This window comes from Equus przewalskii, chromosome X (assembly GCF_037783145.1).
Source record: "Equus przewalskii isolate Varuska chromosome X, EquPr2, whole genome shotgun sequence".
Classification (NCBI taxonomy): domain Eukaryota; kingdom Metazoa; phylum Chordata; class Mammalia; order Perissodactyla; family Equidae; genus Equus; species Equus przewalskii.
In genome coordinates this window covers 122198748-122212351 of record NC_091863.1, presented here as the reverse complement: position 1 = coordinate 122212351, position 13604 = coordinate 122198748, and the positions used below count along the sequence as shown (strand labels likewise).

The 13604-nt window shown below is 47.9% G+C and overlaps 1 protein-coding gene across 27 annotated transcripts in view; it reads right to left on the bottom strand.

The window, feature by feature from the left end:
- The window catches only part of ZNF185 (zinc finger protein 185 with LIM domain), a 66934-nt gene that overhangs the window by 11974 nt on the left and 41356 nt on the right, over positions 1–13604 (bottom strand). For 15 of the 27 annotated variants that reach the window (XM_070604492.1, XM_070604496.1, XM_070604488.1 and 12 more), the window contains 3 exons: positions 12316–12513; positions 3925–4119; positions 990–1100 (listed from right to left, as the gene is read on the bottom strand). In XM_070604492.1, coding sequence (XP_070460593.1) covers positions 990–1100; positions 3925–4119; positions 12316–12513 — 504 coding nt within the window. The remainder of the gene's footprint in view (positions 1–989; positions 1101–3924; positions 4120–12315; positions 12514–13604) is intronic. The other 12 variants (XM_070604511.1, XM_070604513.1, XM_070604517.1 and 9 more) reach the window with 2 other exon arrangements.

Sequence of the window (13604 nt, the reverse complement as noted above, 5' to 3'; positions counted from 1 at the left end):
CAGCAAAGGCGAGCTGCTGGACAGCTGAGCCCTCTGCGGACTCGGGCTGAAACCAAAGCCCATCAGTTAGTTCAGCTTGACGTGTGTGGATGTGAGAGTCCTAGAAAGAGGCTCCCTGCAGCCAGTGGCAATATGCTGTCCTCCTCCATGCAGATCTCAACACTGCGGGAGGCACACCCCACCCCCGCCCCAGACTTTAGTTCAGCGGACTTTCCATTCTCCTCTCTGACTGTGTTTTCTTTCCCTTTCACCCATGACCAGGAAAGCCTCTAAGCCTCAATCCTACAGTATCAGTCTTTGCCACTCTGTGAGAATCTACACCAGCAATCTAACCTCTCCCTTCTCACCCCTGGAGTTCCAGAGGCCTGGAAATCAACTCACCCTGGACAGGCCACTGGCAACATTGAAAACAAGGTCTGCCTCATGCTGGGCTGACCACAGACGCAAATTTCACCCCATTTTCATACTGTGTACTCCAGCCTGCTGGCTTGATGTCACAAAGGACCCTCTGATCCCCCCACCACACACCGGCCCCTCACTCAGCCTCCCTGCAATGGCTCCCTTCCTGCACTCTAAGATTGCGGGTGGGGCCAGGAGTGCGGATGAGAGAGCAGGTGTGCACCTCTCCTCACAACAGGTAACGAGAGAGACAGACACAGGCTCTGGCCTCAGTGGGCTTTCTTTGGCCTTCTCAGGCATGTTCCCCAAGAGATATCAACTAGGTCCTATGGATGGCAGAGCCCTAGGAAGTGCCACCTCAGCTTCTCATTGGGATAGGGAGAAAGGGATATGATGGGATTCTGTCCAGGCCCACAAACAGGAGGTGATATTGAGGTGACTTGGATTGCACTGTGTAGCCCCTTGACCAATGAGCTGCTGGGAGGTGGGGGAGGCACTATAGTAATGTCAGGCAAGTGACATGGGACAAAAGCCTTTAGGTGCAGGGAGGAAAGAGCCCAGCAAACATCTACCAGATAGTCCCTTCTTACCTCGATGAGCTGGAGTCTGGTTCACTTGGGGAGGCTGGGATGTAAACATGAGGCTGCTCAGCAGCAGCAGTGATGGTGACAGTGACCGCACAGCTTGAGGGGTTTCTCACCCTGAAAGAAGTGGAGGGAGGGGTGAGTGGGTCACCACTGACAGCTGACACCTTCCAAGTTTAGACAGGGTTTTGGGGGCCTAATCCCGAGACCGCCACCTCAAGGCATTGAAAAGAATGCCGATGAATTTGAAACAACCCTTGCAAATGACTGAACTCTTCAAGGCTCCTGAGACCCATGGGTGGAACTACTCACTTTACAGATGAGAAAACCTAGGCTGAGTGACCCAGGTCACACTGTGAGTCAGTGGCAAGACCCAACCCTTCCAGTATCCACCCAGAACTTCCCACTGCAGCCAAAGGCCTTGGACTATGACTCACTTGGTTAGAGCAGAGCCATGGGACTACAGGGAACTTAACAGACACAGCCCAGCTAACTTCCTCATTGGATGGGACAGCCCCTTCCTAGGATCAACACCCCCTCCACCCTCCAGGGAACTCTCTGGAGAATACAAGGCCAAAGGAGAGAGGCACAAATAAATTTAGGAATCACCAAGGAAGAGACTTGGTGCATCTCATTCTGGAAGGCATCTTCCACCAATAGAGGCAGGAAACTGACAGGTATAATGATTTTTCTGAATCTCCACCTCTCAGCTGCAACACATAACCCTTGGCCTGGAATCTGACCTCCTAGGCAGTTCACAGGGCCTTTTTCTGGCCAGGCCCTTACTTGCTCTCACTTTGCCTGCTGCCAGGCCACCAGTCCCATAGTAAAAGCTGCTGTAGCTGCCCACTGCAGTTCAGGGCATTCTGTTGGGCACCACCAGTGATCCCTCCCCATTTGTGCCATCTACCTCACGTCTGCCCACTCCCCTGCAGTGTCGGGGCCAGCTCTATGGGTGCACATTCCAATGTGCTGCTGCTCAGATCATGCTCTGGATGTGGCTGTCTCCACCTGGCCTAGGCTCTCGGGTATCACACCCCTGCAAGAGAATTCCGTGCCCAGGACCTGAACTAGTCTAAGAGTGGGGAGGGGGAGAACAATCATGATTGAGCACCTGCCTAGCTCCCCAGGCTCATCTTCTCAAACTATGCCATGTGTACCTGAAGCTCTAGCCATACTGACTGACCTCTCTTGTACCTTTGCACAAAACACCACCTTCTCCTCCAGGAAGCCCTTCTGGAGTACCTACTCAGGTTGGGTGAGGTACCCCACCTCAATGCACCCAGTCACCCTGTGCCTATTCCTACGTCACCCTATGACACAGGAATGCATGATGAAGACTGGAGAAGGTGGATTGGCTAGGAGGGGAGGCCCATGGGAACCTGGAAAGACAGATGGGGGATAAAATACAGAGCCAGAGAGTGAGGACTGATTACAAGAGGAAGGAAATAGCATCTTCTTCTGATTGAACAACTAGCAAGTGCCTGGCATCCTCTGATCCACACCCAACACAATAGTTGAGGGGACAGCAGAGGTGAGAGGAAAAGGTAAAAAAAATCCCATGGGGATTCCTCCAGGACTGCAATGTGAGCAATGGGAGACCTCTAGCGGGAGAGCTCCCTATCCCTCACTGGATAACGTTTCACCACCCTTGTGTAGCCTCCTCCCCCAGCCTACAGGATCCAGCCCTGGCCCCACCCACCTGGTCTCCTATCCCCTCCTCACCTCCTACTCTCCAACCACAGGACCCTTCTTTCAGTCCCTTCTCCCAGACTCACTCTCCCTTCATGGCCTCCATACATACTGCTCCCTCTGCCCGAATTGTGTCTTCCCAGGTTCTTTACCAGGCTGGCTCCTCCTTGTGCATCAGGTCTCAACTGAGCCACACCCTCCTCAGCAGAAAAGCTTTCCCTGACCATCCTAGCTACAACCACCCCTGCCCTGGCCCCTCTCCACAAGGACACCCGGTTTCCTTCTTTTCTTGGCCTATCACAAATGGAGAGGCAGCAGATATAGCACAGTGATTAGCAGTACAGGCTCTGGGCTCTGACTGTCTGGGTTCTAACCAATTGGGCCACTGCCTGTCTGGATGACTATTGGCAAGCTACTTAACCTCCCTCTTCCTCAGTTTCTCATCTGTAGATTGGACACAATAATAGTACCTCCTCCACAGGGTTGGTGTGAGAATTAAGTGAGAGGGCATGCATAAAGCACAAAAACAGTGCTTGCACATTCTTGGCATGCAGCAAATGCTAATGGTCATCACTATTCTGTTACCGATGTCATGTTCATTCATTGGTACACTACGTGCTCCCTGAGGGTGGGTGGATGGATGGACGGGCCCTGGCCATCTTGTTCAGGGTGTATATGACTGCTACCTACAACTGATCACAGGAGACACTTAGGTAACATCTCTAACGCTGTGGCCTGTGGCTCTTGGTTATTCCCAAACTCATGGTTGCTTTGGGAGAAGACCTCTGGGGAGCAAAAGGAGAACCTAAACACTGCCATGCAAAACCATCCTAGTGGTGGTGGCAGTGGAAGAATTCATCCCACATCTTTAATTTCTGGCAGGGAGTCCCATCTACACCAGGGCACATGTTCCTCAGGGACTTTCCAACTCCATGAATGGCAAAAACATCCTATCCTTCTCCTGACCCAGGTCTTCACGCTCCAAATGGCTTCCAGACAACATGGTTCTCTGTGCACCTTCTCTGTGCCAGGCTTGGTCTAACAGATTTGATGCTGTGGCTCCAAATTGAAGCCCATGGAGACCTAACCCTGGGATACTCCATGCTGGTCAGCTTCCCACTGGCTCCTAGCCAGTCACAACTGCAGAGGGTAACAGGCATGCCCAGTGTGTTAGGGTTTGTTCTGGATCGTGGCCCCTGACAAAATTCTGGCTTGGGCAGACAGGAGCCCAGCACAGCATAGCCCTTACCTGCTGCCCTGGCTGTCCAGGTCCATGAATGGCTCAGGTCTGGGGCTGCTCTGCCGTTTTGAGGTGCTGGGGTCTGCAGGCTGCTGGGTGGGTGCAGCTGGGTCTCCCTCGTCACCTCTCGGGGTTCCGGGCCTCTCCTGCCAGGCCTCTCCCACCTTGGCAGCCACATTCTTCTCCTCAGAACCAGCCAAGGCGCTGAGGAAGAATGAGCACCCTTATGGAGTGAGTGCTGTGGGACCAGTCCTTGCTCACCCAATGTACACTGATGTCACCTCCCGTGGCGATAGCGGGCTCCTCTTCTGGAGGGTGGGGCATAGAGGAGCCCGGCATGACCCCCACCTTGGGGAGAGTCTGTCTTCTCCTCGGGAGGGCTCCAGCACCGCTGCTCCCTTCCCACTAACAAAGGCAGTCGCCTTCCTCGTCCCAGTCACTCCGTCCTGCCTAAAAATCCCCAAGTCATCCTGTCTTCTCCCCAGGCAGCGGGGCTCAGAAGACCCGTGCACGCAGCCAGGCCCTGCAGGGACCCAGCTCTCTGGGAAGGGGCCTTTCCCCCAAGCTGCCCTGGCGGACCGGGTGCGGGCGATGGAAGGTTAACAGGACCGTCAGGCTCGCTAGATTCTCAGACGGGCCGGTGACACCACAACGGAGGAGAAGGATCACGAAAACCCAAAGGCTCCTGGGCAGGCGAGATGTGTGGCCCGCCCCATTTGTGATCCTCGCGCGCCATCTAGCAGCTGGCGTGGGCACTGCTGCAGAATAATCCCTGCCGAGGCTGATCTCGCCCAGGGCGGCCATTTTCCTTATTGCCGGTCGCATTTCCCGGCGGGCACCGTCCTCTGAGCTCGCGGCTGCAGGAAATGGCGGCGCACGCAGGCGCACACACACGGGCCACACGCTCGCAGATTCGCGCAGGATCCCGGCGCACGCACGCGCACGCGCGTGCATGCGTATCGTGGCCACTTTGCTTTCGCACTTCGTTTTTTTTATTGCTAAGTATTCAAAGTTATTATTACGACGCAGTAGCATTTTCATCCCTTTTCTACAGATGAAAAGGCTGGAGTGAAGGTCTGCTTGCAGTTCATAAATAGCAGTCAGTATGGAACTTCGAGCCTTTCCCCGCGACTCAATCTGATCACGTAGTTACCCCTACACTAAGCGTCGTTAACTCTGGGGATGGACGTGGGGTAGCAGCAGAAGCGAGGGCTCATCACTTAAATTAAAACAAACCAGAAGGCCTTTCTCAACTTCAGCCACCGTCTCCATCCCCCGCCCCCGCTTCTCTTCCCCCTCCAACAGCCAAACTTCTTGAAAGAACTGTCTATACTAACTCGTCACTTCTTCATTCCCTTCTTCCTGTCAACTCTTCAAGGAACCTACTATTGCTTCCCAGTATCCCAAATTATCTGTCCTGCAGGACGTCCCTTCCTGGATGTGTCTAAGACCAATACGTGGTCCTTTAGGCTCCTGCTCCCACTGGGGGCTGTCCAGGATTTCAGGAACCTGGAAAACAACCATATGAGGCTAAAAAACGTAATTGGAAACACTTTGGCTATTTTATCAAGGTAGATAAGCTTTGGAGACACCATGACGGCTGTCTGGTTGCTCCTTGGTCTCTCACCCAAAATTTAGTCTACAGTCTCCAAAAGATCACATTATTTCAGGGCAAAAAAAAAAAATCTTAAAAGCCTCCTCTACAAATATCAGTAGGAACCTTTAGCCTTCATGTTGAGCAGGTAACCTCAACTTGTCCCATCTGCCAGAAACACAATTCTGATAAAAATATAACGTGGGGCAAAGACAAGAGCCAACTCATATAAACCAGTGAGTTTTGTATTTCTGTGTTTTACCTGACTCATGCCTGAAAATTTACAACGAAAGCCGTAAGATCTATATTGATGTCTGTCAGTATGTTTATGTATATATGTACGTTATATATGTGTAATATTTTCTTACCTTTGGCTAGTGTTACCAAATTAACTTACAAAATCCCTTATCCTCTATTCCCATTGACTTAGAGATAAACACATATAAATTAAATATTCCTAAAACTCTCATAAAGAAACAATTTCTAATACTTTAATGTAAAAAAGAATAAGTATACTTATAGAAACTAACCTGAATATTTTAAAAATTCAAGCTCAAAAAATTTAGGTAAATTTTTGGCAAACAACACTAATTTAATATTGTTAGTTTAATAAAAAACAGCTATGTCTTGTGAGTTATCAACATTACATATAATAGAAGCATATATTTTTATTCTACTTGTGTATATTTTTCCTAAACCTAAACAGGTGTACTAGTCGAATAAGCTAGTATTATATCTACTAGATATTTAAGATTATAACAATATAAATTTGCTTTTAACCAAACTGAGTCATTATTTTGATAAACTTTATTTCAACAGAAATTATGTTTTATAATACGTCAGCTTAAAGACAGTTTCCAAGATCCTTTTCGTAATTTAAAACCTTGGACTTATGCTAAATTAACTAATAGATATTCATTAAATACCCAGATGATTTCTAAGTAAGATAAAATACTAAAACATTAATTATTAAGCCTAATTTTAAATTTATATACTTTTTCCTTCTTATTTTTTATAGTACAGAGAAGCTCTATTTGGATCTGTTAATAAATGTGTTCATTTATCCACACTGAAAAATTGTACTATAAAAAAGTATATAACTATAAAATTTCGTGAGATAGATACTCATCAGCTTTACCAGTCTGCTACAAAATGCTGGCATATGACAGTTCGAAATGATCTACTTCCTAGTCTTCTCTGTAAAATAGAAGTTACTAATAGTTAAAGATTATAATCAGTATGTATGAATGAAACTACTAAAAGTGATAATGGCAAAGGGGAACATCTTTGTATGCAAAGTATGCAAGTATGTTTTTGTTAAGGAAAAAGAGTAATTTTGTCCTGAATTTAAATAACCAGTGGTTCCAAAATATATGTAAGAAGGAATATAAATGGATGTTTTAAAACTTCTAAAAGGTTCACAGAAAAGAAATTTTATTTGTCATGGTCAAAACTGGCTAAAAATTATTGAGGCTATAAGATTTTCAAAAAAGCTCTAATATCAAATATTATACTAATGCAAAACTAAAATTTGGCTTCCTCTCTGTTAAAATAACCAAATTTTCTTGGATCATTGGTCTGCTCTTAATAAAAGGTTACAAATGCTCTTTGTTTCCTCCTGAGTAATCTGTCTAAAATGCAAAGTTTTTATGTCTTATCAAACTAACGTCCTATCCTTTACGTTGACTGTATCATGTCCTCAATTATTTTTTTAAAAGGCTTTTTAATTTTAAAGGAGCTAAGAGTGTCTACAAGCATGTTACCTTCTAGGTCTACTTTTTTGTGACTTTGACTCAATAGATAACTATTATTTCTCACTATCCTATAATCTTATTTAGTCAAATGTTCAAATTTCCTGATAACATTTGACATTTTGCCTTCCCCAAATAAAATACAACATATCTTTTACACCTAAAACTGACACTGGGATTTCCCAGAGGGCCCAAAGGATTTATGTGTTCTTTCACTTTGTAATAAGAGAAGTACTAAAAATAATTAAGTTTATTTAATATTGTATAAATTGCATGGGAAGCATTGTCAAATCCCCCCCAAAATAATGCTGAGCCTTTCCTAAATTAAAATTTAATGGGTAAAATGTTAAATATATAAATATTTCAGAAATTATATAAAATTCCTAGAGATTTGTCAGTGCCCTCATTGCCCATGATATGCTTCCATTTCTCAGAGTCCTGGTGCTGCCTTGCCTGATATTAGACAACAGCAGCACAGTGTTGTCAGTGATAATTTCAATGATATTTTAAATGCTAACTTAGTAGCAATTTTACTTTTTTTAATTTAAGTCCAGTGTATTCTAGGCCAGTGGTTTTCGATTCGAAATTCACATCACTTACCTATGGGATTTTACTAATATACAGATATTTAGGACCTTTTCTTCATTGGCATTTTGATTTCATTCCACTCCTAAATCTCGTGGTTTAAAATAAGTTCTTACAACCATATGTCTGTTCCCTTTTAAAAGGGCCATTGCCACTACTGTTGCAAAACTTTTGTTAGAACAAGTACCCCCACATAGGGAATTCTGGCTCTGTCAAGTGACTGAGGAATCCATTTCACCAGTTAAGTCACCCAAGAAACCCGACAAGTTCTTCCTCTATACCCCAAGTCATATTGTCCTTATCCTCAGTCATCTGAAATGGTAGAGCTAATGGACTACAAAAATTAAAAGTTGCCAAATTGATGGAAGAACTCAATTTCTCATAGCCTAAGGTTTTACCTGGTCCTCTCCTGCATGTCCCCACATGAAATAATAACCAGCCCACCCATGAGAATTCCCTATTCTGACTGGGTTCTCGAAGATTCTAACCTGGTCAATTCAGACATTCTAAAATACTAACAAGGATTTTTCCTACCCTCCATCCACTCTCCCTAACAATTCTGCTGTTATCATTGCCTACATCCTTGCAATTCTCTCTCTGCCTCCCTCTGCATTTCCTAAAATCCCAGGATAGTCAAGCTTTGTCCACTAGCAGGGTGCACCAACTGGCTTTCCTCCTGGCACATGCCCGGACTGGGGCTGAGGGACTGCTTGCTACTTGGGACTATTAGCAGTAAGTGGTCCTTAATCCCCTGGATCACAGACTCCAAAAGTTGCCATTCCTGATGAACCTAGTATACACAGGTGCCATGCTAGTGACCAGACCCAATGACTGGAAATAGAGAGCCCAGCCGGGTCTGGAAAGAGGACTTGTCCACAGCCACACCTCAGCACACTCCAAGAGGTGGACTACTTAGGAGGAAGAGAGAAAGGGCATTTCCAGGGTGTTGCAGCCCACCTCAGAAACAGCACACTCGGCCTTCCCTCCTGTCTCAGAGACAGAGCATTCTCCTTCCTGCCCAAGGCTCTAGAACCTACCACCCTGCGGCCCCCACCATGACCTCAGTGACCCTTCACCTTCAGGTTTGCTCACTCTCTTTTCAAACAGCAAATCTCCTTACCTGGTGGGTATTTCCTCCCCTGGGCACATAAGCATGCACTCTAGAAGGCCCTCCCCATCATCCTGTAGCTCTTCATCCACTCGGCCCTCTCACATCCATCACTTCATGGCCAACATTTTAGAAAGAGTTGCGTACCTCCACCAACTGCACTTCCTCACCCACTACTCCCCCCTCAATCCACCTTAATCCAACCACAGCCTTTCTGCTCCACCAACCTGCCCCCTCAAGGCAGCCATAAGCTCCATGTCGCTCTCCTGAGCTCCTCTTCCTCTATAAGACCCTTCAATATTATTTTCCAGAATTCCGACCCATCTGCCTTTGTTTCTTATTTTTACTTTTTTTTCATTTTATATACTCCATTAGAGTTTTAGGGTTGAATAATTAATACCTCCCTTTTTTCTTTCTCAGACAAAAGAAGAGCAGAAAATGGAGATAAACGTCAGCCAATGAAGCAGACAGCTTTACACGTAGAGCTCTGAAGGAAGGCTCCCCTTGCATCCCCGAAACACAGGGACCTACTCACCCAGCCAAGGGCTTGGCTGGACGACTGGCCCTGGGAGCTTCTGGAGGGAAGCAGAGAATTTAGGGGAACCTTCTGGGCTGTATATCTAAAAGTTATCTGCTTCCAAAAACAGGAAGAATTAAGGGTCAAGCTGGGTCCATGCAGTTCCTGTTCCCAACTTGGCAACCAATTAAGCCACTCTTCCCCAAGAGAACAGGAGGAGGGAGGCCAGTAGCAGAAACAAGAGACCAAGGAAATGGCATCCCCCACTCAACTGACATTTTCCAGGCAACCTCATCCACTCTCTAGCCCTGGTCTAACTGTCACTCAACTCCAAGCTTGTTTACTCAATAGCTTTCTGGACATCATTGCCCATATTCCCTACAGGCACTTCATATTCAACATGACCCAAATGACCTTACCATATTGTTACCAACTCTTAGTTAATATCAGCCCTGACATTAGTTCCCCTACAGTGAACCGAGCATATATGGGTTAAAACTAAAAGCACACATTTTCAGTTCCCTGGTTCTTTAGTTACACTCATATCTAAACGTTTCTTTCTTTAACCTCTAACTCCCTGAGCTTTACAACCAAACAGAAGTTACAAATTGTTAAAGTCCAGATGACCTCACGCTGGGCTCCCACTAAAGTTGTGGCTAATCACAGGACCTTGAAGTTCTTTTGCAGAGAAACTAATGTCCAGAGAATATCAAGATACCGAAGCTTCCCAGGCCCAACTCGTCGGCTTCCTGATGCCAGAGTCTACCTTCCACCATGGAGATAAACAGCCAAGGACGGGACGCTCATCTGAGAAATCCTTTGTCTCCTCCTCTGGAAGCAGCCCCAGACACAGGCAGATGGGGAAATGCTGACCAAGAAGGCCATGGCCCCCCCTCCCCTACCTAAAACCCCAAATACAAACCCCTACCCGTTTCTTAATGGGGAGCAAGCAATTCTTGGGGCACTTGCCCTTGCTTTGCTCCCTCTGCCTGGCAAAGTAAAGCCTTTCCTTTTTCACTCAAGACTCTGTTGTCATTATTTGGATTGGCATCGGGATCAGAGACCAAGCTTTCACTAACAATATCTCTGCCCAGCACCCCTCAACCTCGTGCTACCCTTCAACTAGTTCCTGTCGCAAGTTTGAGGTCATCACCATTCACCCAGACCCAACCCTGAAATCTCAGGAGCAGCCTTGGCTACCACTTTCCCTCACCTTTACCATTAGTAAGGCAGCAAGACTTGTGGCCCCAGCACGTGTCCCTTGGCTGAGGAAACAGTCTCCTAACTGGTCTCCTACCTTGTCTTACTGTATACCCCCTGGGATGATCCTCCACACAGTAGCTGGGAGGAATCTTCCTAGAAGTTATGTCGGGTCGTAACACTCTCCTGCATGAAAGCTGTCAGTGGCCCCTGAGGCCCTCAGAAGGTGATCACACTCCTCAGCCTAGGAGCAGGTGCCTGCCTAATCCCCTCTCAACATTTCCCACCAAGCTGCCAATTAACCCTTCCTTCACTGCAGTTACCCTGACTCCGTATTTCCTTCACAGTGTGTCTGTCTGGCAAAATATTTCAGTTTCAACCTCATCTCACCTGTAAAGAAAGCCTCTCCTGACACTACCCTCCAGTCAAAAAGAAACCCAATTGCCTCCTTCACCTATGGGTTGCACTTTTTACACCCCCTCTTGCTGGATGGAATGCTGAGTGGTATAGGAAGCCACATGCTGTGGCAGGAAGTCCAAAGTTGTTCACTCAGTATCTTTGGTCTGGGCCCTTACAGGGCCTGGGGTCAAGGATGGGCAGAGGAGTCAAGGACAAGGTGGATATTCTGAAATAAGAAAATGTGTTATCTAACAGGTGAGCCTGGTCTTAAAAATAGCCTCCTACCTAAGTAACTATGGAACCTCCATGGTCTAAGAACCCCAGTATCATGAGGGGAGATGAACGTTTTTATTTTATCCCTGCAAAAGAAGCCACAGATACCATCTCCTGTCTCCTGGGGCAGTGAGGGTCTCGGCTCTCCCCTTCTAGCATTTCTGTCTTATGCGAGAAACCATTTGCTTGGATCTGCAGAAGTGGTAAGTGCTTTCCTTTGCTCTCCCTGAATTCTCTGAGCAATACAAGCCCGCTACATTTTCACAATCTGTAGACATGTCTGTGCTGTACAGGACACGGAATGTAGGGGCCAGCAGGCCAGATGCTGTTAGCAGAGCCTTGACATGAAAACCTCACACACACACCATATGGTCACCTCCAGTCACAGTTACACTTGCCTCTCATTCATGCACACTGACATGCACCAACACATCGCCAATTACAATCCCTCCGTCAGCCTCACTGCCACTGTCACAGTCTCTAATACCTGCTCACTCATGCTCTCTTCCTCTTATTCTGACCTTCTCTCTCTCTGCTTCACCCTGTCACACTCTCTGGCTTTTACTCTCTCTCTCTCTCTCTTTGTCATTCTCTGATAGCACCATTTTATACACACAAATATCCCTCACCCTTCCTGGGACCCCCAACTGCAGTGCATCTATACTCTGGGAGACCGCCTTCCTACTCTACACGTCAGGAATTAGCCAGGGCTTCCTACCTCTGGGGACAGACATGTGCTCCCATCGCAGGCCCCATCCTAGCTCCTTGCACCACAGGAAGCCCCCTGACACTGCTTGATGCCCAGGGAGTCACCATCCTAACCCCACTCATGAGGCAGGAGCCTGAACACCCAGGTGTGCAATGTGCCAGACACTAGCATGGATGTGGGGTGAAAGTGGGTCCCACCTGGGTCATGGCCCTTGACAAAATTCTGGCTTGGGCAGGCAGGAGCCCAGCACAGCATAGCCCTTACCTGCTGCGCTGGCTGTCCAGTTCCATGAATGGCTCAGGTCTTCTGGGGTTGCTCGTCAGCTCTGAGGTGCTGGGGTCTGCAGGCTGCTGGGTGGGTGCAGCTGGGTCTCCCTCGTCACCTCTCGGGGTTCTGGGCCTCTCCTGCCAGGCCTCTCCCACCTTGGCAGCCACATTCTTCTCCTCAGAACCAGCCAAGGCGCTGAGGAAGAATGAGCACCCTTATGGAGTGAGTGCTGTGGGACCAGTCCTTGCTCACCCAATGCACACTGATATCACCTCCCATGGCAGTAGCAGGCTCCTCTTCCAGAGGGTGGGGTGTAGAGGAGCCTGGCATGGCCCCCACCTTGGGGAGAGTCTGTCTTCTCCTAGGGAGGGCTCCAGCACTGCTGCTCCCTTCTCACCAACAAAGGCAATCTCCACATGTGCTAGATGAAGCCTGAGCCTCCAATGCTTTTGCCATCCCCTGAATCCAACAAGGAGGGAGTGGCTTCCTGCCTGTCCCATGCATTGAACTCTTTGGGAGGTCTTCCTTCCTCCATGGCCTCCCATCACCATCCCCATCCTCAGGTGCTTCTCACTGCTGGTGCATCCTCCAAAACCTCTATCCTGTGTGATGGTGATGGTGATGGTGATGGCCTGGCAGCCTCAGGCACCAAAGATGTCATATGCCCCCTAGGCCAGAGGCAAAGACTGAGTCAGATTATTGAGAACATGAGCCCAGTCACTTTCATACCAGAAAATGGAAATCTAGCTCATCATCACCTTGATCCTGGCTCATCTTGAACTCAACCTTCCCGGCATCAGCAGCCTGCCTCCAATTGCTGGTGGGGCCATCCCAGGATAGGAAGACACCACCACCAGCTACACCTATCCCTGGGACTTTTTATTCATGGAAGTTAATCCCATAGTAGGCAGGCTCCCTGTCTTCAAGCTGGAATAACAAGAGGAGCAATGACCATACTTTCCGGAGAGTATGCCTGAAAGAAATGTGACTCTTCGGGCTTAGGTGGAAGGAACCAAAATCCTACAGCAGACAAGGTGATCACCACCTCCAGCTGCACCTGGCAGATCTTCAGGCAAGTGGGTGCTGTGCCTCTTTGTGCCACTTCTACCCTGATGGTCTGCTGCAGCCCAGCCAGATACCAAAAGTGGTCTTCTCAGGTAATGCCAGTCCCTTGGCCAGGAGGATGCCCCGATACACCCACCTTACCTCTGCCTGTGACATACATACTTGAGGCAAAGACAACCTAGAAGGCCTAAAGAGCTTGTTTTCCAACTCTGGGAGCCCTG